This window comes from Hemitrygon akajei, chromosome 30 (assembly GCF_048418815.1).
Source record: "Hemitrygon akajei chromosome 30, sHemAka1.3, whole genome shotgun sequence".
Classification (NCBI taxonomy): Eukaryota; Metazoa; Chordata; class Chondrichthyes; order Myliobatiformes; family Dasyatidae; genus Hemitrygon; species Hemitrygon akajei.
The window spans coordinates 37,617,970-37,640,017 of record NC_133153.1 but is presented as its reverse complement, the minus strand read 5'-3'; the positions used below and the strand labels follow the sequence as shown (position 1 = coordinate 37,640,017).

Here is a 22,048-nt window from a genome sequence, read left to right as displayed (position 1 = left end):
TAAAGTTGATTAGGTAGCGCAGTTACGGGTTGGTTGGCAACCTATGCTTCATTGGGATCTGGAGGTCCAACTTCTAGTTTTAGATGAAGTGCAGAGGAGAATTACCAGGATGCTGACTGGATAGAGAGTGTGCCTTATGAGGGTAGTTTGAGTGAGGTAGGGATTTCCTCTCTGGAGCAAAGGAGAATGAGAGGTAACTTGACAGAGGTGCACAAAATGATAAGAAGCATAAATCGAGTGAATAGTCAGAGACTTTTTTCCCAGGGTGGAAATGGCGAATAAGAGGGGGCATAATTGTAAGGTGTTTGGAGGAGAATATAGGGGGTGTCAGAGGCAGATTTTACAGAATATAACAAACTGCAAAACAGCAACAGCAAAACAAGCCCCATTCCTTCCCACCCTCACACACAGACAGGCCTCTAGTCTCCAGGCTTCAACCATCTGGCTTGTGGTTTCCAGACTTCTGATTAGATGGAGTGGCAGATGTGGGTGGGAAAAATCAGAGACAGAACTGACAGTGGCTGGCAGGATGGTCCTTTGGGAATATTGGTGATGATGGTGGAGCAAAGTTTCATTGCAGCACCAAGCTATGTAGATTTAATTACCGTATTGGGACACCTTACTATAATATCCAATGCAATGCTTCACAGGGAGCGCTGATTGAGGAATGACATTCATCTGACTTGTGGGAAATGCCTGGATGAATTTCCAGGGTAATCCACAATGTCCTAGAAATAGTCCTTATAGCATTTGACTTCTACACTTTCAATCACATTGCACTGAAATAAACAGCTCAATGCAATCAAATTCCTAGATAGAACCATTGAGCCATGCAGCCTTTCCAGATTTGATTCCCACTGTTATATTTTGTAACTGCAAAACATAAAATTAGGAAGAAAAACACAGAGCCAGGAATAACTCTCGTACATTAAGTTTTACTTTAGCAAGGCATGCACACGTGACATGCTGGCATAATGACATATACCATTCTCGTGCTTTTACACATAACTCGTAATGAAATATTTAAATGAACAAGAATGGTTAATCAAACAATATCTTTACAATATTATTCCAATTATTATTGAAGTATGAAATGCCCAACAGCCTCCCAGTGCCAAGTACGAGAATTATCTTTGTAGTCCCTGGCTGCGGAGGTAAGAATCATGCAGGGTTTCTGTACTTAATTCTTGTAAAATAAGTATCTCATGCAAAGCACGTGGACTTAGTTTTGAAAGAGTTACCTGTGAAGTCCCAGTGGCTGTTCATGCAGTCAACCCTGACCATACTCATACTTGAAAAATGGCCACTTGAATTACATTGAACATGAGTCTGTGCCTTCAGTGCAGCAAAACCATGATAAAGGAAAATATTTTTTACAGTGAAGGTAAAGAATTTGAGGAATTTATAGAGGATGAGAAAATTGGAGGTCACCATCAAATTTATGAGAAAGATTGGAACACTCAGAGCATAGAACATAATGGCAATCGATGCTTGCCTTCTCTTGCTTATTTGTGGAGTGTAACCTTGTCCTGACCCAGATATTTCAGCAAGTGTCACTTTATTTGTCTGCTTTCTGGAGTAAAAATCCATGTAGAAAAGATGGAGGTTGTTGGGGAGGTGTCCTTAAAATGTGACCCACTGAGTTCAAAGCCAGTCTTTTCAAATCTGAGTTATATACAAGTACACATGGTTCAAGGTGATGTTTTTGTTTCACAATTGTTCAAACAAGCAAATAGAATTAAAGTCAGATAGAACAAGTATAGATGCCTCAGCATTGTTTCTAGAATATCTATTGTATAAGCGCAAGGGTAGAACTTGTTAGATTAGGATATAGAATTGTTATTTCTTTAGTATTTCTTTGTAGTTTATAGAACATAGCACAAGTACAGCACAAGAACAGGCCATTCGGCCTAGAGTGTTGTGCTGAGCCAGCTAAAAACCAAATCAAAAACACACAAACACTAATCCCTCCTACCTACACATGTCCATATTCCTCCATCTTCCTTACATCCATGTGCCTATCCTAACACCCTTAAAAGCCTCCAATGTATTTGACTCTACCACCATACCAGGCATCCACGACTCTGAGTAAAAATCTTACTGCTCACATCTCCTTTGAACCTACTACCACTCACCTTCAATGCATGAGCCCTGGTATTAGACATTTCAACCTGGGAAACAGATGCTCTCTGCCCACTCTATCTATGCCTCTCATAATCGTGCAAACCTCTATCAGATCTCTGCTCAGCCTCCGACACTCACAAAAAATAACCCACCCTCTCGTAATAGTACATGCCCTCTAAACCAGGCAGCATCCTGGTAAACCAATTCTGCACCCTCTCCAAAGACTAAACATCCTTCCTATAGTGGGATGACCAGAAATGTATGCAATACTCCAGATAATGGCCTAACTAGAGGTTTATAAAGTTGTAACATAACCTCTTGACTTTTGAACTATGTGTATAATCACCAATAAAGTGTAATTATGAAGTAAATTTTCTAGTAATTATAGTATAGTTGTTTCTATATTTTCTAGAAGCTGCTCAATATTTCTGTAGCAGGTGTCACACCATTAGAATCTGGCTATTTTATAGGTTAATTGTTATAACCGGAATTTTATTTATCTCTAGTCTGAGAATGAGAACTACGACTTCTTTTTCATTGTCTTCTTTTTTTTGTTCATTCTTGTAGCACTTAATAAAATGCTGTAACCACCAAGTTTATGCCTCATCTTGACTTTCAAAGTACCTATGATCAATATCACCAGATCCAGCAGACTCTGCCCATTCTTTTTCAAACTATCTGAATGACCCGCGTAGGGTGCCTTTAGCCTTGAAGTTTAACCTCTATTAGAAAACACTGTTGGCTGCCAGTTGCTGAAGATTACCCTTTCTCACGAAAATGAGAACTGACAAGTTGATTTTAAGAGGCTGGTTTGTCACTGTTTATCTAATTTTCAAAGTTGACACAGAAAATTAGTCTGGCTAGCACTCTGTGGCGGCTTTCCAGTCCATTGACTCTGCCTCTTCCAACTGACCTCTTCATTCAGTAAGTGACTGTCCATCACATTTCTTACCAGATTCACCTGACTTTTATATTTTTCCTTGAATCTGAAATCGATTCATGTTCAAGCTTTATTGTTTTGAATGTTACTCAGAGAAATACTCTTGTATTTTGTGCTAAGTAATATAAATTAGAAAATGCTTAGCCTAAAAAATGTTAACATTGTATTATTTGAGTAAACAATATCATTGTGAGCAGTTTCTTGCCCCTTATCTAAGAAAGGATGTGCTGGTATTAGGGAGGGTCCACAGAAGGTTCAAGAGGATGATTCCGGGAATGAAAGGGTTAGTATATGAGGGGCATTTGATGGCTCTAGGCCTGTACTCACTGGAGTTTAGAAGAATGTGGGGGGAAATCTCATTGAAACCTATCAAATATTGAAAGGGCGAGATAGAGTGGACGTGGAGAATATGTTTCCTATAGTGGGGGAGACTAGGACCAGAGGGCACCGCCACAAAATAGAAGGATGCCCCTTTAGAACTGAGTTGAGGAGGAACTTCTTTAACCAGAGGATAATGAATCTGTGGAATTCATTGCCACAGACTGCTGTGGAGGCCAAGTCATTGGGTGTATTTAAACCAGAGGTTAATAGAAGGGCGTCAACAGTGACGGGGAGAAGGAAGAAAGAGAAAATTTTATGAATGTTATTTTATAATGATCCACATGAACAGTAATGTTTAAAGTAAATTTATTATCAAAGTACATACATACATGTCGCCATTTACCACCTTCTGATTTATTTTCTAGCAGCCATTTACAAAAAAGTAAAGAAAAAATAGAATTTCTGAAAAACTATATTTAACAAAGACTGACAACATCCAATGTGTAAAAGAGGACAAATCATGCAAATAATACATTTAAAAAAGTAAATAATACTGAGAATATGAGTTGTAGAGTCCTTGAAAGTAAGTCTATAGGTTGTGGAATCAGTTCAAAGTTGAGGTGAGTGAAGTTATCCATCCTCGTTCAGGAGCCTGATGGTTGTAGGGTAATGACTGTTTCTGAACCTGGCGGTGTGGGATGTACGGCTCCTGTGCTGCCTTCCCAATGGTGGTAGTGAGAAGAGAGCATGGTCTGAATGATGGGGGTTCTTGATGAATGCTGCTTTCTTGTGGTAGCATTCCTTCTAAGTGTTTACTCACTTGTGAGCATGCTCATTAAGCTAAGATTTTAAAACAGGTTAGCTTGGTTTTTGCTTCTTAGCTTGTTCCTCATGCTTTTTCTTCTTCGGCTGTGACTGCACCACTGGAGAGAATGAAGCAATTTAATTTTGCTACTGGTGTTAGGGTTCTCACGCTATCAAACTTAACAGATTTCCATTTACTCACAATCTTCAGCTGAGACCTCTTAGAGCTTTCTTCTGCAGTTCGTACTAGGTGGCATGGTAGCATAGCATTTAGTGCAAAGCTTTCCAGCGCCAGCTGAAAGATCAGGGTTCAATTCCCACCACTGTGTGTAAGAATCTGTACATTTTCCTCATAACAGCAAGGGCTTCCCCAGGTGCTCTGGTCTCACATTCCAAAAAGCATACAGGATAGGGCTAGTGAGTAGTGGGCATGCTATCTTGGCACCAGAAGTGTTGCAACACTTACAGGTTGCCTCTAGCTCAGTTCTCGCTGATTTGTTTTGACGCAAGTGACACATCTCATGGTACCTGTGGCATATATAAAGCTAATCTTATCACATAATAGATAGAAAAAAGGTAGGCTGTGTAGCAGGGAAGGGTTCCATTGATCTTAGAGTAGGTTAAAAGTTTGGCACAACATTGTGGGCTGAAGGGCCTGTACTCCCTGTTATGCTTTATGTTCTTGAATCAACTCTTCCAGTGTTTGAGGAAAATAGTCAAAATTTCTCACAAGCATCAGCAGACATGACTAGTTATTTTTTTTAATGTGGCTTCAGTGAGTGCAATCTTGATAGTTAAATCCATTCTTCAGTAATGCAGGTGCTGAATTACTTGCATTTCACTCTGTGGGTTATTATGCATAGAAAGTGGCTGCTCCCGATATCAGTGATACCCAGTCCAGATACGGTAATTGCAAGGAAAGAACTAATTGTTTTTTTTTCTTGCGGCTGTCTGCATTACCGTATAAATTGAAGGTAAATTAAGGGACAATTACTTTCATTATGTACCTTCTGTCCTGCTAGCCACATTGAGGTAAGATTAAAAACAATCACTTCAAAAAGCTGACTTAGTCAAGCGACATACAAAGTTTTAATTTTCCTTCTCTATGGAGACTGGTCATTACAGGTTTGTACACCCAGTAGGAAGTTAGTTCAGTTGAACTCAACCAGCAAACCTGTCACCAAGCGACATCATGGGGAATAATGGTCATCGACCTTTTATTAATCTGAATGCCGATCAAGAAATATCAAAGTCAGAAAAGTTGTACCACCTGACGTGCACAGCAGTCCTGGTAGTTTCCGGCTCAATCGCCAAGCAGTTTCACTTCCTGTGGAGCCATTCATTGACAGCCCTCCAGCAGCCAACTTTCTGCATATTTCTATTTGTCTTCTTTTGTTTCCTTCTCCCGTAGTAACTTCTTCTTTCATTTAATTGGCTTTGCACTAGTAGGGCTGTTGTGGCACAATCAGTTACCGCGCGGTACTTATATGAAGGTGGGGAAATGCCGAGTTCAAGTCTCACCTAGAACACATGAGACTTTGGCAGTTGTTTCCTGAGCAACTGGGTGACTCTCAGATTGAGCATTAAAATGAGGTGGTCTATTGATTTGGGGGTGGCATGGTAGCATAGCGGCTAGCATACCACTATTACAGCTACGGTGACCTGGATTCAATTCCCACTGCTGTCTGTAAGGAATCTGTACATTCTCCCCATGACCGCATGGGTTTCCTCTGGGTGCTCCGGTTTCCTTCCTCATTCCAAAGATGCACAGATTAGTAGGTTAACTGGGTGGCGCAGGCTCGTTGGGCTGTATCTCTAAAATGTATTTTTAAAATTTATATCGAGTAAAAAGCCACATTTGTACTTTGATCATTAGTCTCAACCTGTGTATTGAGTGGATCTTTGAGTCTATGAATAGTATATTGCTGCTGGTTTGAATCCAGTGCACAGTGCTTGTTGACAGTAATTAAACTATAACTGTCTACTTCAAAAACTGTGATTTAAGGAATGTGTTATTTGAACTCCTCCTTGCAGTATGTCCTTGTCCTAACAATAATGGATCATCTCCAAAAAATAGATACGCTGAAAGTGACATTGCCTGGCCTCGCAGTGTAGCTGATGGTCTCAATGGTTAGTGTGATGGTTAATGATTCCAATCTCGCAATAGTAGGTTGTTTGAGCATGGAAAGGTCATCTAGAATACTGTAAATTTGTGCTATTTTATCCAATATGTATACCATTTTATCCAATGTTTGAACCACTTTATGGGTGCATAGTTTGATGTTTAATATTTCAATTAATATGGCATTCAGTGAGATCTTAAATGTACTACTCAGCATAAAAGATTTTGAATAGGTCAAATTTTCAAAAGAGCTCAGCTTTATTTGTCACATGTACATCCAGTAATCGAAACATACAGTGAAATGCATCATATGCGTCAAATCAAATCAGTGGGGTATGTGCTGGGGGCAGCCCACAAGTGTTGCCATGTGCCAACATAGCATGCCCATAACTTCCTAACCTTAACACATCTTTGCAGAGGAAACCCTTGCAGTTATGGGGAGAATGGACAAACTTCTTACAGACAGCAGCAGGATATATTACTGTAATTACCCACAATACATTACTGTAAATCTATTTTGTTAAAAATTTACTAACGCTGTGGTCTGTTATCCAAATATGAATCATAGTTTATAATTCGCCACTTTTGATAGAAAAACATCAAAATCTAAATTCTTTTAAGTAACAATACCCCTTTCATCATGATTTCAAACTTATTTCTGTCCTGTATAGTGCATGATCCACTCATTATGGATTCTTTCCAGCCTATTTAGATTCCTAAGCGAAGAATCTGCATGTGTGATCCTGAAGGTTTATTTGATAAGAATCAGAATACCCATTCATCCTGGACTTTTTTTAAAATAATGCAATGGCCAGATATCTTCCTTGAAACTCCATTCCTGGTGTATTGGAAGCTTTAAGTCCAGAGAGCAAGTCCCATTGTAAACCTGAAACAGCGTCACTTGCTTTCATCCAATGTTTAATTTAAAGCAAAGATAGTTCCATAAATATGTTTCCTTAAAACTAGGACATTAAAATTAGATTCAGAATCAGGTTTAATATCATTGATATATGTCGTGAAATTGTTTTGCAGCAGCAGTACAGTGCAATACATAAATATCTGTAAATTACAATAAAAATATTACAATAAAAATTAGATTAAGTAAGTAGTGCAAAAAAGAGCAAAAATAATGAGGCAGTGTTCGTCGGTTGGTTCATTGTCTGTTCAGAAATCTAATGATGGAGGGGAAGAAGCTATTACTAAAACGTTGAGTGAGTGTCTTCTGGCTTCTGAGAGGGAGAGGGGAATGGGGCTTGTTTTGTTGTTGCTGCTGCTTGTGTTGCTCTGTTGGCAATGGAATATGTTGGGACGTTTGCAGGCTGCCCCTAGCACATCCTTAGATTGTGTTAGTTGTTCATGCAAATAACATATTTCACTGTATGTTGCAATGTGCATGTAATAAATTAATCTGAAAATTATATGGAAATGAATCAGAAGGATAAAACAGGGTTCATATTTTACAGTCATTCCAAATAGATAGTTTATAATTGTGGGTAGACCATTGGAGAAACTCAAAACAGGCACAAACTTCACCACATGGTCTGGAGCACGATTAATATCTGTTTTGAATCATAGCCAATCATGCAAGAAGAGTAATGTGGTTTTAGCTATGATCTCATAGAAGTAGTAGACTCTGTTTAAATACTATGGAAGTTCTGATATGGTAAAGCCAATTAAATTCTTTTAATGGATAAATGTTTCGCATAGTGTAGAACTGAACAGAAAGATTCATGTTTAATTGTTGGATCTTTCATTATATTGGTTGTTCTGTGTCTTTCCTTTATTAGACCAGCCAGAATGTTTGATTCCTGGCTGGAAACCCACAGAATCTGGAGTCATCTGTTCTGACATTTGTAATGAATCCCACACGTACACAGACAGTGGGTATCTACTGTCGAGCAGTGGAACAGATTGCAGCACTAAGTTCCCCTTTGGAAAATCCCAAATAATTGATTTGTTTATAGAACCTCAGTTTTGTACATTTTAATATCCAGCCGTGAATGAATTTGAGAGGTTCCCTTGTACATTGACTAATTTATGAGCCTAATCATGTTAATAGAATTGAGGAAAGTTAGACGGTAATTATCTTTCTGTCTTTCTATAAAGGGTGTAATTGTACCGCCAAGTGATTTGTTATATGCAAAAGTGGTTTAATCGGGTTTCTGCAGCACTGACAAAGTGAAGATTGTTTCATTCAGTAAATAGGACAATGTTCCATCACTAGATTTCTCAGAGTTTAATCATAATTTTTGAGGCAGCACAGTACCATGATGCTATTACAGTGCAGGCATCCTGATTAACTCTGCCACTGCCTGTAAAGTGTTTATATGTATTCCCCACGACTGTGGGTGATTCCTCCAGGTTCTCTGGTTTCCTCCCACATTCCAAAGACACATGGGTGTAATTGAGCAGCCTGGGCTCTTTGAGCCAGAAAGGCCTGTTATCATGCGTGTCTCTAAATTAAAATAAATAGTTAAAAAAAGATACCTCTTCCATGAATCTGGCCCTAAATGAGCACTTCCTCTTGATTATTTCCCCATGTAAAACTTCCCAAAAGGGAGAAATTGTGTGGAAGAGAGGAATGCTAATATTGTTTTAAGCTTTGATGAGTTTCTTTCATTTCAGTGCGAGATCCAGGTGCCTGTTGCCCCAGTCTGACTTGCAGATATTGCAATGAGACAGTCTGTAGGAGTGAAATGGCGCTGCAGCCATTCCCGCCCTTGTGCTTACATAATTGCTTCATTCCCCAGTGTTCTGTCAATGGCCCCATTTGTCACACAGATAACATTATGCCACAACCAAATAGGATGCCGTAAGAACTCTGCAGTTGAAGTAGCATCTCACTTAGAGATACAGCATGGTAACAGGCCTTCCTGCCCAATGAGCCTGCGCCACCCGATTACACCCGTGTGACCAATTAACCTATTAACACAGGGGTTCCCAACCTTTTTTATGCATTGGACCAATACCATTAGGCAAGGGGTCTGTGGACTCCATGTTGGGAACCCCTGTACTAACCCATATGTCTTTGGGTTATTGGGAGAATATACTTACTCCTTACAGAAAGTGGGGAGAATTGAACGCGGGTTGCTGGCACTGTAATGCACTATGCTAACCCTAGCTACCATGCCATCCCATCTGTGGGCAGCCTGTTACATTGCTCACGTAGACTGTTATATACTGGCGTTTTCTCCCCCTCTCTAAATTGTTATATAACTGGCTATCATTCCCCTTCCCTCTCAGAACTGATGCAGGATCTCAATCTGAAACACCAACATATACTGTTTTTCACCACTTGTTATTTGACCACTGAGTTATTTGTAGAGCATAGAACATTACAGTACAGTGCTGCATTACAACAGTGATGTGTGGATGACCATCTCTGAATGCACAATATGTCAAACCTTGAAGTGGATGGGCTACAGTAGCAGAAGACCACAAACATACACTCAGTGGCTACTTAATTAGGTACCTAATAAAGTGGCCACTGAGTATATATTGCATTTACTATTTAACTGAACCTTTATTTCTCTCCTATTTTCCCCCAGTCCGCGTACACCTCACACCCATATCTAACTCATTAATTCTTTGTTTCCTTTCCTCTCAATCAGCACTCGCTACCACTGTCTCTCTGTTGCCCACACCTACAATATTTATCCACTGTTCTTGCTAACCTCCAAAATAGAAGTCTTCCAAAACACTCCAACCCAAATCTTTTGAATATTGAAAGTCCTAGATAGAATGGACATGGTTTCCTATAGTGGGGGAATCTAGTACTAGAAGGCACACACTCAGAATAGAAGGATGTCCCTTTAGAACAGAGATGAGGAGGAATTTCTTTAGCCAGATGGTGGTGAATCTGTGGAATTCATTATGATAGGCAGCTGTGTAGGCCAAGTCATTGGGAGTATTTAAAGCAGAGATTTATAGGTTCGTGATTAGTGAGTGCGTCAAAGGTTACGGGGAGGAGGCAGGGGATTAGAGTTAAGAAGGAAAATAAATTTGCCACGATGTGGAGCAGACTTGATGGAACAAACAGCCTAGTTTTGCTCCTATTTTATAACCTAAATGTCTTAAATCCTGGCCCACACCTCAATAGGTTCTCAAAATCTGACCTAGCTTGGCTGTTTGGACCTCCTATTATTTTCTGTCCCCTGCACTTTGAGAAGCCTCTTTGGACAGGCAAGTGATTTTTCAAATGCTGGAAGTCTTGAGCACTTTCCCCCATGGACCACTGTCCTCTCCTATCAGATTCTTTCTTCAATCCTTTGCCTCTTCAACCTATCACCTCCCAGCTTCTCACAGCATTCCCTTTCATCCATCACTCCCACCTTCCCACTCACCTACCTTGTCTCCCTCACATGAACTCACCCAACAGCTGCCTATTTGTGCTTCCCCCCTTCCATCTCCCCGTTCCTTTTTATTCTGACTTCTGCCCTCTTCCTCTCCAGCCCTGATGAATATGTCCAATATGTCTCTGTCCAATATGTCAACTATTCATTGCCTTCCAGAGATGCTGCCTGACCTGCTGAGTTCCTCCAGCATCTAGTGTGAGCTTCTTTATGTATAACTTGCCTACACATGCCGTCTCCACCCCAGCCACTCACCGTCCAGCTGTCTACGCTTTGTCCACCTGACTTAAAATGTAGTGCATTGTAAGTTATTGTTTAGTTGTATGCAACACTGCTGCTTCTTATAAGGATAGATTGAGCGAGCTAGGGCTTTTCTATTTGGAGCGAAGGAGGATGGGAGGTGACTTGATAGAGAGGTACAAGATGATAAGAGACAAAGATTGAGTAGATAGCCAGAGACTTTTTACTCGGGCGGAAATGGTGAATATAAGGGGACATAGTTTTAAATTGATTGGAAGGGGAATGTCAGAGGTAGGTTTTTAACAAGGAGAGTGGTGAGTACGTAGAACACGCTTCCAGAGGCGATAGATTGGGGCAGCGTGTTCTACACACAATGCTGGAGGAACTCAACAGATCTGGCAATATCTGTGGAGGGCAATGAACAGTTGACATATTGGGCCAAGACCCTTCATCAGGGCTGGAAAGGAAGAGGGCAAATGCATTGGGAACATTTAAGAAACTCTTCTGTAGGCACATGGATTATAGAAAAATGGAGGGCTATGGGGGAGGGAAGAGTTAGATTGATCTTAGAGTAGATTAAAATGTTGGCACAACATCATGGGCAAAAGGGCTTGTAGTGTTGCTGTGATGTTCTATGTAAGACCATTCAACTCAACAGTGTGCAAAGGCTTGAATCCTTTGAGTCAGGCAATGTAAGTAAAATTTTCTGTAGTGTGTAATAGCAGGTAATTTCAGCAATGGTGTGCTCCTGCTGTGGATCCACACTTAATGGGAGCTAGGTCGCATATAGGTCCCTTAATATTATAGGGCTGTTCTGGGACCTGCACTCATGTCAAACCAGGCTCCATGCCAGGGGTGTACAGTACATTGCTGAATTAGGACATTAAACTACAGGGAATGCATCTCTGCATGCTTCCATCCCTGGTCACTTCTGAAAGAGAATTTCTATATGGAACAATCTCAGAAAAATCCTGAAATTGCAATGGTTATTCACTTTATTCATATGTGTGTCTTGCTCTACTTGGGCTACTTGCAAAGTAACATCGGTTTTATTATAGTCTATTTAATTTTTCTCTCTCCCCTTAACCTCTGTTTGCAGGTTCACCCATTTGTTGTACAATACAATGACAAGAATGCCGAGGTGGTTTCCATGTGGGTTTGCAGGATGCTTGAAGAGAGACGTTCTCAACAGGGGATCCAGTGACCAACCTCAACACCAGTGATGTTAGACAAAAGAATATCATCAGGACAATAAAATCTCCACAGAGCAAGCAATTTTACTTCTCCCCCTCCAGTCCTGCCAGATCAGTGTGACCACAGCACGCCTTACATTATCTCTCGTCTGAGCAGACGACATCTGTAACTGTCCTCTGCCCTGGCAGGTGGTCTCAATTACTGCCATCATGACATGATCTATAGATAGTCTATGAGAAGGGTTAGGTGGCAGGGGGTCCTTACACTTCAGACCAGAGTTTCACGTCTAATTCGCTGCACCATTCATGTGTGCCTGTTAGTCCTTTGTGAATTCTGACACATTCTGCCTCCTCTTGTCAGACCGATAATGTTACTGTTAGAATGAGTGATCCTATCATTGTACATGAAGTTATATTAACATGGAAAGCAAGCCAAGTATCACTCATTCTGCAGCATTGGAAGACAGTAAGAATTTTGTTTGCTTATTTCTGGAGTTGCTATAATGCATTTTGAATGCAAACATACTGGGCCTTAAATCTGTTTTCTTATGTCATTTCTTTGAAATAATATGATACAATTTATAATATGTCTGAAGCTATGGTATTCAATTATGGTGTATGATTTTTGAAATGCAGATTTTGGATAAAATATCCATAATATGTACAGTTTTATATTGATGAAATCAGCCATTGCACTTAATCACTAGACTTATTATATGCAGTCACACATTATGCATTTGTCTTCTAAAGGAGTTGCTTATTTTATTCAGTTAGTGTCCAATTTCTGTTGATTTTCTAAACTTTAAATAAAATGTTAGAAACACCTAATTGTTGTTCCTCTCTGTGCCTTGTAGTGCATTGGGTGGCAACCTTGCCATTTCTTTAGCATTTGTCTGTTTTTACAAGGCCGAGATGCTAGCTCAACGCTCAACCCAGCATGGATGGAAGGCAAGGAGCTGAATAGATACAAACCTGGGACCACTCGCCTCAAAGTCTGGTGCAGATGCCACTACACCAGCGGCTGGCCAAAGAAACATCTAATATTGGTATCAAAACTATCTTCATGATTACAGTGAGTTTTGTTTTCTCAACACAGCTGAAAAATGTACTAATACAAAAAATAATTTGCGATATGGTGGCCAGGAGGAGGTGCCATGGTAAATCGAAAAAGGGAGGACAACCATTTCATCAGACCTTAAGACATAGGAGCTGCCACCCCCATGCTCTTTTGTGACATTTACGTCTCAGTGTCTGTTTGCCAGGAGTGTCAAAGGTTTTGAATCACCAAGGTAGTGTTTATTGCAGCAAAAATGAGGTTTCGTATCAATAAGGAGCAAGGTCTCAGGTGGATGATCTTATCACAAACATTTCAGAACAGTTAACTCTGTTATTGTCTACATATATGCTGCCTGCCCTGCTGAATATTTCCAAATCTTTAAGCCTAACATCGTGATTGGTGTACAAGGAAATCCGGGTCCTTCTCAACACCAGCATTCTCACCATTTAGAAATTAATCCAGTATTCTATGTTCTTTTCCTACCAAAGTGCAGGTTTTTCCTCATTATATTTCATCTGCTACATCTTCAACCTATTCCTTTAACCTCTCTTTATCTGCCTGAAGTTTTTGTGCATCCTTCTCATAATCCATGTTTCCAACCAGCTTTATATCTTCAGCAAGCCAGGATATCCAACTCTCAATCCCCTTGTGCACCTCATCGATATGGATTATGAACAGCAACCCACAGCCTCCTAGCACAGAAACAATCCATTCATTCTTACACAAAGTGCTTGAGTAACTCAGCAGGTCAGGCAGTATCAATGGAGAGGAGTGACCATAGATGCAGTCTTGAAGAAGGGTCTTGGCCCAAAACTTTGATTGTTTGTTTGCTGAGTTCCTCCAGCATTGTCTCTGGATTTCCAACATCTGCAACATCTCGTGTTTACCATTAATTCCTACTCTGTCCATTAACCAATCTACGCAAGTATATTTCCCCAGTATGCAGACTCAAATTCCACTTAATTCTTTCTTGTTTGGCGCCTTCTTGAAGGCCCTCTGAAAGCCTAAGTACACCACATCAACACACAACCCCCCCTTGTGTAGTGCACTGGTTACTCCCTCAAAAATCTTTACAGATTTGTGCTAGATATAAAATTTAAGAGGCGAACAACACAGATAATTATCACAAACATCTATACTTGATAGTAAACGGGATTGGAATGTTGGGAGTAAGTTTGTATTTCTCAACTTGTTAAATAAATCTGTGCTCAAACTAGTCAATGGAACAACTGCCTGTGATGGGCACTATATTTGCAATCTGCTAAAGATGGCTTTGTGCAAGATTGGGATTTCATCTTGAAGAATGGAGTTAAGGCACATTAAGGAGCTGGGTTTCACGCCACATTTCTCACAGGGCTGAAGATTTCGAAATAATTAATCAGCAAAATCTAACAATAAACAAACAATGCGGTATTTTAGGAGCAACTATAAGCTGCTGGAGCAACCCAGCAGGTCAGGCAGCATCTGTGGAAGTAAATGGACAGTTGACGTTTCAGGTTGATGATCCTTCATCTGCTCTGTACAATAGGTTCCAAGTATATAATGCTCCTGCATTGACATGCCCATATACTAACTGAATGCCCTTAATATGAAATCTTTAGTTTTAATCTCATGAAATAAAGGCCATAAAAGTGACATGTTAACATAATTATATTCCATAGCACAATTCCCTCCATGTAATAGTTATAAAGGGGCATTCTCCATTCTATGCATCTGCTCTGCCCTGCCCAGCAAAACCCAGTTACACTACGTTGTAAAAGTCTTAGACACATATACTGTACATATAGCTAGAGTGCCTAAGATTTTAACACAGTACTGTACTTGTGGAGTGAAGATCAAGTTTGTAAATCTGACAGGACCAATGGATGTTGGGAATGACAAGGGTGGGGTGTCGCGGAAGAGGTATGGGACAGGTGGCAGAGAAGGAGTGCCGGGGCTGGGGAGGGGTGGCGGCGTATGTTGCAGGCTCTGAGACACTAGGCAAGTTGATTACAAACAATTGGTTTATTGATCATTACAGAACGTCTCTCTGGTTCTTCTCACTCCCTCCCCTCTCCCCCTTTTCCCAACCATGATTCCCCTCTCCCTGCCCCCTTCCCACTGTCAGTCCACAATAGAGACCCATATCAGAATCTGGTTTATCATCACTCACATATGTCATGATTTTTTTGCAGCAGCAGTACAGTGCAATACATAAAACTACCATATTACTCTGCAAAAGTCTTAAACACCCTGCCTATATATATGTGCATATTACTGTACATATGGTTATGATTGATCCATTAACAAATCCAATTGGGATTAATATCCATATTTTCATTTTGCAGGGCACTGGGTTATATCCAGATTGTAAATTGAATAATTTACTATAGTGGACAACACTCAGTTAATCCGTTTGGGATAGAAGGATCAGTGTTGGTGTCACAGACTTTTAAGGAACTTAAACATTTTTTGGATATCAAATATACTTCCCCTTATGGAAGAGTAAAACTCTGCAAAGAGATAAATCTACCCTTAGATTGATCCCAGGCTGAGAGATGGGGCAGTGCAATAAATGTATTGTTTAAGAAATAATTGTATTCAGAGGTTCCATAAGACCAAGAATCAACTTTATTTGCCATATACATTAACATGTATTAAGAATTTGTTGTGGTGTGTTGGTCAGTGTGAACATACAACAAAAAACAGCAGTCGACAATTACAAAGAATAAAAATTTTCAAAATAAAGTTAGAGGTTATAGTACAGGTATGGAATAAAATGTTCATAAATACATAAACACCAGCATGTATTTACAATGACCATAAGACATAGGAGCAGAATTAGGCCATTTGGCCCATCAAGTCTGCTCCACTATTTGATCATGGCTGATTTATTTTCCTCCTCAGCCCCATTCTCCAGCTTTCTCTCCATAACCTTTGATGTCCTTACTTATTAAGAACCTATCAACCTCCATTTTAAGTATACCCAATAACTTGGCAATGAATTCCACAGTTTTATCAGCTGCCAGCTAAAGCAGTGGTTTGCAGCTTGGGGTCCACAGACCCCTCAGTCAATGGTAGGGATCCAAAAGGTTAAGAACTAAAGAAATGCCTCCTCATTCTTCTATTTAGAACTCTGATTTAATTCCTTTGATGCCCTATTTTCTTCTAAATTGGCATCTTCCTTCATTTCTTCCGCTGAAAGGTACAGACCTCTAACTCCACAGATGTGACAGAACCCCTGTATATTTCTAGACTTTAGAGTTTTTCTTTTTTCTCCTTATGCACATCTTAATAATTGGTTAACGTAATGATACACTGAGATGTAACCCCTTTGGTTTATTTTCCAGTTAATGCCGTCTTCAGCAGTTAAGAACTTTGCAAGTGTAATTACTTTGAAATATAGAACAGATCTCAAAGCTGCTCCCCATTGTTAATTGATCAGAATCAGGATTATTATCACTGACATATGTCATAAAATCTGTTGTTTTGTGGCAGCAGTACAGTGCAATATGTAAAATATATTATAAATTACAGTAAGATGCTGTATATATAAATTATAAGTTTCAATAAGAAATATATATAAAAAATAAATAATGCCAAAAGAGAGCAAACACAGTGAGGTAGTGCTTGTGATTTCAGGAACTGTTCTGAAATTGGATGGTGGAGGGAAAAAAGCTGTTCCTGAATCGTTCAGTGTGAGCCTTCAGGCTCCTGTACCTCCTCCTTGATGGTAACAATGCAAAGAGGACATGTCCTGGGTGATGGGGATCCTTAATGATGGATGCTGCCTTTTAGGGCATCACCTTCTGAAAATGTCCTCCGTGGTGGGGAGGCTAGTGACCATGATGGAGCTGGCTGAATTTGCAACTTTCTGTGGCTTTTTTCTGATTCTGTGTATTAGAGGCTGCACATCAGACAGTGATGCAGACAGAATCCACTCCACAATACGTCTGTAGAAATTGGCCAAAGACTGAAGGCATACTAAATCTTGTGAAATTCCTAATGAAATCTAGCAGCTGGCATGCCTTCATTCTAATTGTATCAGTATGCTGGGCCCAGGATAGATACTCAAGAGATGTAGGCACCCAAGAATTGAACACTGAAGTTATCTTTAAGAATATACTGCTTTGAGGCAAACTGTTTTAGTTTGATCAGAAATTGGATCTAATTATCCTTGTCATGTTCATGATGACTTGTAAGTAATGGAATAGCATTTTTGTCACTGCTATATGCATCTGTATACAAATGTAAAAGTTTTTTTCAGATGTGTACAAAAGATTTTCTAGTCTATAGTAGGATGTGTCTTGAAAAAAAGAAAGCGAAGTTTGAAAAGGGAAATGAACTACCACCCTGGTTTATTTGATTGCACTGTGCTACAGGGATGTACTTTCTTTGCAGCTGTAACTAAGTGCATTTTAATTTTCATCACCGATGCCAAACAGCTTCTCTTTTGAACCACTGCTAAATTTGAAATGTGAAAATCTCCAGTCAGACCCTGAAACCACAGAGAGTTTACATGCAATGCAATGTGAAACCAGGTGTAAAAAGTGCCTTGGGGAGGTCCCTTGATCCTCTTGAACACTTTAGACTCACCTGCAATTAATTAAAAAGTTTAAAGAGTCAAAACATTTAAAATGTAACCACTGGGAGCGGAGCTTTTCACCTGCCACACGCGTTCTTTAAAGCAGTGTATGGAAAGTATTAGTGGCACAGGGAGCTGGAACTGTAACCTGCACTGCGCCTGAGTGACATGTGAAATCTTTAATGCTTTGCATATAGGATATTACCTACATAAGAGTAGTCAGTATTAAATTGAACTAAACCTACACTGGTTGTTGGTTCTAAGTAGATCATGATGAGAGTCATTGGAGACTTTCATTGATTCCTTTCTGTTTCTTTGTTTCTACTGTGAATTCCCAGAAGAAAATGAATCTCAGGGCAGTATATGGTGACATACGTACCTTGATAATAAATTTACTTGGAACTTTGAGGCATGGATAAAATTTTAGGTATGTTAGAATTGGCAATGACAAATCCTGTGGAAATTTTCCACAATAAACTTGCTTTGTTTTGGTAGGCTGAAGTTATAAGTAACTGCTTTGTTGCTAAGGCCAACGTCTCGGGCAAATGGAGGGTTAGGTAAGGGGGAAGAATTAGATTGATCTTGTTACGAATGTGGAGTGACTCTGAGGGGCCGAAGGGTGCAAAGTCGCCCCTCCTTTTTGAGAATCGCAAGATCGCTATTATTTCGGGTCTGAGACCCAGGAAATGAGAGAGATACACAGCATGTCAGGAAATGAGAGAGAGAGACGCAGAATACACAACCAGGTGGAATGTCTCCTGACATAAGTGGAACGGAACCACTGATTACTGCTATTGTCTCTTGGAGAAGGAATTGTGTATTGAGTACTGTACTATTCATTGAAACCCTTCAGGGGACAACCAGAGTGGTCTGGTTGAGGGATTGCATCATCCCAACCTGATTGACATCTGAGACCCCGTGAGTGAGGATAAAAGACGGGTCTAGGGAACACCCCTTAGACGCACCAGGAGAAACGCTAGAAATCCAGTGACAGCGTTTTATAGCGAAAGCCGGTGAGAGCTCGTGTGTGTCCTCCCTTGCCTGGGTGGTGAGCTCATCACGGAAGAACGGTTTAGCTAAAGGAGAGGTCATACTTGAACGGCCACAACAACGAGACACCGACTGATCGAAATCATAAAAGAAGGTTGGCAAAAACAATAGCGGTAACTGTTCCCATTCTTCTATTTCTCTCTCTCTCCAACAATTGCAACACAGCGACAAACAAACACTGGAGCCTGTGTGAACCGAAACGAACTTTATATTTCCATCGGACAATTCATTATCCCCTAGACAACGATAGAGCTTATTTCTTATTGATTATTATTATACCCGCACTTTTAGGTTTAGTATTGACGACGTATATTATCTGTATATTTGCATTGATATTATTTTGTGTATTTTTACTAATAAATACTGTTAAAAATAGTATCATCAGACTCCAACGGACGACTCTATCTTTGCTGGTAAGTAACCCAGTTACGGGGTTCGTAACAACTTGGAGCCTCGTCTCGAGATTTGATACCAAATTGGAGGGCCAGTAAATCAGACTTTTAAGTCCAAACTTGGATCTGGTTGCGCGGGTAACCAGAAGGGAAACCAGCAAAGATGGACGTAGACGAATTTACACAAAACCCGACTTTGAAGGCGCTAGAGGGGGCCACAAAGTCAGACTTGGTAAATATTGCGAAAGGACTAAATCTCGCAGAGATGAGGTCGTCAATGAAAAAGTGGGAGATGTGGCGGGCCATAACTCAGTATTATATTGAGAAGAATGTGTTTTCGGCTGAGGTATTGGAAAGTATCCCTGAAAAGGTACCAGCTATTGGGACAGCTCAGTTAGAGTTGGAAAAATTAAGGTTGGAACATGAAATTAAGTTAAAACAGCTGGAAGCAGCTGAAAAGGAGAAGGAAAGAGCTGAAAAGCAGAGGGAGTATGAGCTCCAGCTAAAGGAGTTAGAGGTGAAAAGGGAGAAGGAAAGAGCTGAAAAGCAGAGGGAGCATGAGGAGAAGGAGAAACAGAGGCAGCATGAGCTGGACATGGAGACGTTAAGGAAAGAGCGAAGAGCTCAAGGGCCAGACCGAAAGGAGAGGTTTTATGTTAGTAGGGAGTTTAGGTTAGTACCTCCGTTCGAGGAGACATGTTGATAGTTATTTCTTGCATTTTGAAAAGGTGGCAGTGAGTCAGAAGTGGCCCAGAGATCAGTGGGTGGCGTTGTTACTAAGTGTGTTAAAAGGGAAGGCACAACGGGCATATGCGGTGTTATCTGTGTAGGAGGAGGAGTATGAGAATTACAAGGAAGTAAAACAGGCCATTCTTCGGGCCTACGAATTGGTACCTGAGGCCTATAGACAAAAGTTCAGAAATTTAAAGAAAGTGTGGAATCAGACGTATGCAGAGTTTGCCTATGAGAAGGGTGTGCTCTTGGATCACTGGTGTGCAGCAGAAATGGTGGAAGAAGATTTTTGGCGTCTCAGGGAGTTAATTCTGATTGAGGAATTTAAAGGTTGTGTTTCGGATGATATCTGAATGTATTTGAACGAGAAGCCGAATAAGTCCATATCTGAATTTGCCAGATTCGCAGATGAATATGCCCTAACCCACAAGACAAAGTTTTCCTCAAATAAGAGTTACCAGAAAGACAGTAGGAACGGTAGAGAAAGCCTGCCGGCTGAGGCAGAGATTCAGCTGAGAGCTAGTGGTAAAAATAAGGAGGAAGAAAGGCAAGATGGCAGGAGGGGTCCTGGCTTGACCTGTTTTAATTGTGGAAAGGTGCGTCATATTGCATCTAAGTGCTTTGCTCCGAGGAAGGAGACAGGAAAAGGGAAAGCAGCAGTCCCTACAGGGTGTATTGTGTTGATCAGTAAATCGACGAGAAAGCCCCAGGTAGACAGAATACGAGAGGGGCGTGAGAAATTTATTTCAGAAGGGACCGTATCTGTGAAAGAGGGAGAAACACCAGTTCCAGTGCGGATCTGGAGAGATACTGGAGCTGAGCAGTCATTGATTCTCAGTAAGGTACTAAATTTTGGTCCTGAGACGGGAGAGGTAGCTTTGAGAGGCATAGGAAAAGGGACAGAAGCTGTGCCTTTGCATAGGATCATTATAAATTGTGAGCTGGTATCTGGACCAGTTGAAATAGGGGTGCAATCAGAATTTCCGAGAGCTGACATGGACGTCCTTCTTGGTTACGATTTAGCTGGTGGTGAGGTTTGGTCAGCAATGAAGCTGACGAGCCAGCCTGTAGGTGTTGAGGTCCCGCCCCTAGGTTCCAAGATCTATCCCGCATGCGCGACCACTCACAGCATGTCGAGAAAGGCAGCTGAGAAAGCGACCAGTTTAAATCAGGCCAGTATCGATTTGGCTCAGATGTTTTTACCAACCCTGTACCAAGAGGGGTTAGAGGGTGGTAAAACGGAGAATAGGGAGGTGAAAGACAGTAAAGGAAAGGAGGTAGACCTACCCTTAGCCAGGAGGAAATTTATAGAGGCACGGAGTAAAAATGAGAAACAGATAAGACTGTTAGAAGGTCCAGGGTTGGACATGGATGATCTGTCTGGCTTGACAGTGCTGTTTGAAGAAGTTGAAAATTCTAAAGGTGTTCCCGATAATGAAATGAGGGCAGTCCTAGATTAAAAGGATGCCATTACCTTGAAGGAGTCTGCTGGGTTGGCAGATGAGGTTGTTTCAGCCCGCAGGGTTGAGTTTACTCCGGAAGTGAATTGCCCAGAGAGTAACTGGGAGGATCCGGGGAACTTAGAATTTGAAAAGGGGACGGGTATTGAAAGCCTGGAAGAGGCAGATGTCCCGTTTGAGTGTGTTCAAGATGTGGATGCACGTGGTACTGAACCTAGTAATGGAACCCAGGAAAAGTCTGAGGTATCTGATTCAGTTAAAAAAGAATGCAGTCCTTGTGGGTCAGAGGGACTTGGTTCAGTGAAGAAAGGGTTAACGTTGGTAATAGTGGGAAGTGAGAATTCCTAGTTGTTTGTGTTCGAAGGTGTGTTAAGAGTTAGTGAGGAGATAAAAGGTGGTGATGTGGATATTATTATTGAAGGAGAAGGGAAAAGTGTAGTTCCTAAGTTGAATGAAGAAAAATTAAAGTCTGGATTGGTGTCAGAAGCAGTAACCAGGCTGAAGGAACAATGGCTTGTTACCAAGGTGCCTGCGAATCAATTACAGTTTGATTTGGAATGTAAAGGTGCCCCACTCACTAATGTTATGCAAGGGTGTGCTGTGAAGAGGCAGAATTTGAAATGTTGTTTGGACAAAGAGGGATCGCTTGCAGATATTAAACTGAAAACTAATAGAATGAAGGGTCCTGAAGATAAAA

The 22,048-nt window shown here is 40.7% G+C and overlaps 1 protein-coding gene and 1 long non-coding RNA gene across 4 annotated transcripts in view; one reads left to right on the top strand and one right to left on the bottom strand.

Moving 5' to 3' along the window:
* Positions 1-12,924, top strand: part of map2k5 (mitogen-activated protein kinase kinase 5) — a 311,788-nt gene extending 298,864 nt beyond the window's left edge. For all 3 annotated transcript variants that reach the window (XM_073032634.1, XM_073032633.1, XM_073032635.1), the window contains one exon: positions 12,003-12,924. In XM_073032634.1, the coding sequence (XP_072888735.1) occupies positions 12,003-12,107 (105 nt within the window). In that variant the 3' untranslated portion in view covers positions 12,108-12,924. The remainder of the gene's footprint in view (positions 1-12,002) is intronic.
* Positions 1-22,048, bottom strand: part of LOC140718638 (uncharacterized) — a 164,976-nt gene that overhangs the window by 65,585 nt on the left and 77,343 nt on the right. The window lies entirely within an intron of this gene.